General features: G+C 36.2%; 1 protein-coding gene across 2 annotated transcripts in view; it reads right to left on the bottom strand.

Annotated features, from left to right (window-relative positions):
• The window catches only part of LOC106879532 (protocadherin-11 X-linked), a 28,404-nt gene extending 25,612 nt beyond the window's left edge, over nucleotides 1-2,792 (bottom strand). For both annotated transcript variants that reach the window (XM_014929161.2, XM_014929162.2), the window contains exon 1: nucleotides 80-2,792. In XM_014929161.2, the coding sequence (XP_014784647.1) occupies nucleotides 80-2,770 (2,691 nt within the window). In that variant the 5' untranslated portion in view covers nucleotides 2,771-2,792. The remainder of the gene's footprint in view (nucleotides 1-79) is intronic.
• Nucleotides 2,793-4,383: the final 1,591 nt, after the last annotated feature.

The raw sequence follows: 4,383 nt of genomic DNA, 5'->3' as shown, positions 1-4,383 counted from the left end.
GTGTGTGTGTGTGTGTGTGTGTGTGTGTGTGTGTGTGTGTGTGTGTGTGTGTGCGTGCGTGCGTGTTTTGAAGTCTTACCTGTGCTTTATTGACTCCCGTTGAGTGATTAGAGTTTTCTGAAATAGCTGAAGTGTTACATCCAAGACCAAGATCCTCTGGCACCGTAGAATAGTTATATCCACACCGATTTCGTCGACCATTGCCCTTTGGTACCCTCAAAGAGGGATCCGAATTGAAAGTAAACTGTTTTGATAAAGTCTGGGAATGGTCGCTGTTATTCGAAACTTGTGTATTCGTCGTCGCATTTCGAATGTCATTTCGTCGAATGACACAAATAGTGGTTATGACGATAACAGCCACTGATACCGTAATAACCGTTAACACAATAACAATTAGGAGATTGTGCTGTAGCATGATGCCCGTGTGATGTTCAAAACCTTTGTTGATTGATGCAGTATCATTGTTTACAATAATGCTCAATGAAAGATTAGACTCGGCTGAATTCATAGGCTCACCAGAATCGAATACTACAAGTTGTAATTTGTACAAACCGGAGTCTTGTACTGTTGCAGCACGTGCAAAATATATGGATCCTTTGATTTTATCAATGTCAAATAACTTTTTCTCATTTCCTCCAATGATGTTGTATCGAAGAACGGCATTTTTGCCAACATCATTGTCATGCGCCTGCACAATGCTGATTTCTTTATTGGTATAACGTTGATAATAGACAGTCATGCTAAAATTATTTCCACTCGGGAATACGAACTCCGGTGAGTTATCGTTTTCGTCAATGACTTTTACGCGGACATTAACGCTATTGTTTAAACTTGGTGAACCTTTGTCGTTGACTAAAACTTTGAAGCGATATTCTGGCTGGAGTTCGCGATCTAGAACTTGAACAACTGACAGAAATCCATCGTTAGAAATTTGAAAAGGAATAAAGCTGCCTTTGTTCCTGATCAATGAATAAGTAAGCTGACTATTTAAACCTTGATCGGCATCGGTAGCATTTATAAGCCCAACAGGAAAATTTGGTTGTTGGTTTTCGTAAGTTGAAAATTCGAATGTTGGCTGTGTGAATTTAGGCGACATATCATTAACATCAAGGATAGATACCGTAAGTGTAGTGCTGCCAGTTAATGATGGATTTCCCTGATCTTTAGCAAATACAGGGAAAGTTAGAAAAGAGCTCACTTCTCGATCGAAAGAAGTTTTTGCTCTTATAATACCCGACAGTTTACCAATGCTAAATGGTAAATCAGATTGAAGGAAGTAAGTAATTTGAGCATTTTCCCTTTTGTCCTTATCATATGCCGACACCTTCACAATTGATAAACCTATAACGTTATTTTCAAAGAAAGAAGCGGCGTATGAGGACTTTTCAAATAATGGTGCATTATCGTTGATATCTGATACTTCAATTAAGAAGGAATAATCCGTGAACAAGGCTGGGGTTCCTTTATCTTGACATGTGACAGTGACGTTAAAGTTATCTTTTTTTTCCCTATCAATTTTTTTCTTTACGATAACTTTATATCCTGTTTTCCCGAGGCTCTGAAGTTGGAAATGATCGTGTCTTAAATTACAACTGACTTGTCCGTTATTTCCCACATCATGGTCAAAAACTTGAACGTAAGCAATAAAACTGCCTTCACTTATAGCCTCGCTGACTATTGCAGTGTTTGGTGTTACAGAAGATACAAAATTAATCCTTATTTCTGGTGGATTGTTCGTTGTGTATTGTATATTAACTTGTACCATTCCTATAACACTTAAAGGCGGGTTGGCCCCATCATAAGCTTCGATAAACAAATGCATATATTTTTCACTTGAAGAAAATATCCGACGGAAAAATATTTCTCCAGTAGTTTCATTCAATTGAAAATGAGAAAGCGTTATTTCTGATGTTCTTGAACTAAATCGATAAGACACTTTGCCATTTTCGTCTTTATCTGCATCAGTTGCAGACACCGTGATTATGGGTGCCTGTTCATTTAACTCATTTTTGATTGTCACATTATAGACATCTTGCATGAATACAGGTGCATTATCATTTACATCTGTCACTGAAATATTGACATTCAATTGTGTCTGTAAAGGCGGTTGGCCGCCATCTTGTGCAATGATTTCTAAAACGTAACTACTTCGTACTTCACGGTCAAGTTTTTTGTTGACGTTGATGCTTAATTTTGATGTTCCATCAATTCGCTCTGTGACAATCAATGAAAATGTTTCATTATTCTTTGATTGAAGATGATAACTTATCTTTGAATTTTTTTCACTAATATCTTGGTCGACAGCATTTGGAATTGATTTTCTCATTCCGCTCCCACCCTCAGAAAAATATAAATTTATATTTCTACGAGGAAATATCGGTTTGTTATCGTTGATATCTTCGATGATAATTTTAATTTTCAATATTTTCAAGAGAGCTTCCCCATCCTGAACAATGACATCAACCATTTGGAAACATTCTGACCCTTGTGTACAAACTGCTTCCGCATCAATCACTTGTGCTGTGTAGAATTTACCAGTCTTTTCATTAACCTTAAACAATTGTTGATGTTCAGTGGAATGTGCTGGTTTTAGTAGAATAAATCTCAGATTCATTTCCTCTGTCTGAACATTTTTCATGAGACTCGTATCAAAAGCTATATTTCCAAGGTAAGTTCCTGGTTTTTCACCTTCCATTACTGTATACGTGAGATCTTGACAGTTCGATACAGCTAATAACACCATAAACACCAACGACCACCAATTTAACATATTCGCTTCGATACTTTAACAGCAAACCTATAAAAATAAGAGAAAATATTCAGTTTTAAAGAATATTCTATAAGAAAACACATAAAGATATAAAATATGATATAGGAAAAAAATTGAAACAACAAACTAATTAAAATAGACAACTGTGTATCATACCAAATGCAATATCTAATAACAAAGCATAGTTCAAATTCTAAGGTTATAACTTGTTGATCAGTGGTTCTCAGCCATTTTAAAAAATTATCAGTGGACCCCGTTGATTCCTATTCTACTCGAGTTGATCTTCATAGTAATTCGATTTAAAAAAGCCTTTAAATTTTTATAAAATATTATTAGAAATTACATTTCAAAAGAATTGTTAAAATGTTTTGTGTACTCTAGAAATATAACCAATTTTGGCGGAAATTCTGGTTTCATCACCCCCATATATAACCTCTCATAACATTTTTAGTTTTTGGAATTTTCAGAAATTTTTGGCGAATGTGTGTTCTACACACGGGAATTCATGCGATTAGGACAAATTAAAAAAATAATTCTTAACTCCTCCATCTCCATGAATGTTTTATGTTTTTAATCAGAGTTTAAAATGCGGGCATTCTGAATTTTTTTGCTTAAATCTCAGCAATGGACCATCATCATTCTATTAAATGTGTTTATGGGGAGAGAAATATTAAGAAACGTCAATGCATGTCAGAGTGATAAAGAAACGAAGAAGATATCAGGTGGTCGTGAGATATGCTAAAAACAATAGCCAAATCGCCCTCAAATCACACACAATTTTTTTAAAGCAATTTATAGGCGCAGGCGTAGCTGTGTAGTAAGAAACTTACTTCCCAACCACATGGTTCCGGATTCAGTCCCCCTGCGCGGCATCTTGGACAATCTTCTACTATAGAGTCGGGCAAACGGAAATTAAAAGCCCGTCGTACACCCAGGTATATATTCATGCGTGTGTGTTTTTGTGTCTGTTCGTCCCCCCATCACCGCTTGACAACCGGTGCTGGTGTGTTTACATCCCCGTAAACTAGCAGTTCGGCAAAAGAGACCGATGAAATAAGTACTAGGCTTAAGATATAAGTCGCAAAATGTTTCTGAAAATTCCCCAAAATAAAAAAAATTAAATAGTTACGAGGTGTTATATGGGGGTACTTAAACCAGAATTCTTCTCCAGTTTATTGTACATAAATTTTAACCGCAAAATCTTATATGTACCCTCAAGGGTCCGATGAACCCCGGGAGAGAACCACTGCTGTTGATAACAAATAAAGTTGCCAGTAAAGTTGCCAATCTATTTGTTATTGGGTTAATATGGTGGTTGCTGGAAGGAGGTTAAGACAGCAGGAATAATTCTTTCTAATTTTGGAACAAGGAAAGAAAATTTCGGTAGAGGGGCGAGTCGATGACATGGACCCCGGGTGCCTGAGTGGAACTATTTTATCAATCTCGAGCAGGGGGGGGGGGATCGGGAAGGAGATGTTTGTTTGTATGTGTGTGTCTGTGTATACATGTTTGTATGTGTGTGTGTGTACATTTATACATGTATACATATATATATATATATTCATATATGTACACACACATATATATATATATACTCATACACATACATGATA

This window comes from Octopus bimaculoides, chromosome 20, assembly GCF_001194135.2.
Source record: "Octopus bimaculoides isolate UCB-OBI-ISO-001 chromosome 20, ASM119413v2, whole genome shotgun sequence".
Lineage (NCBI taxonomy): Eukaryota > Metazoa > Mollusca > Cephalopoda > Octopoda > Octopodidae > Octopus > Octopus bimaculoides.
Note: the sequence above shows the minus strand (reverse complement) of the source record. Positions and strands in the feature narration are given on the sequence as shown.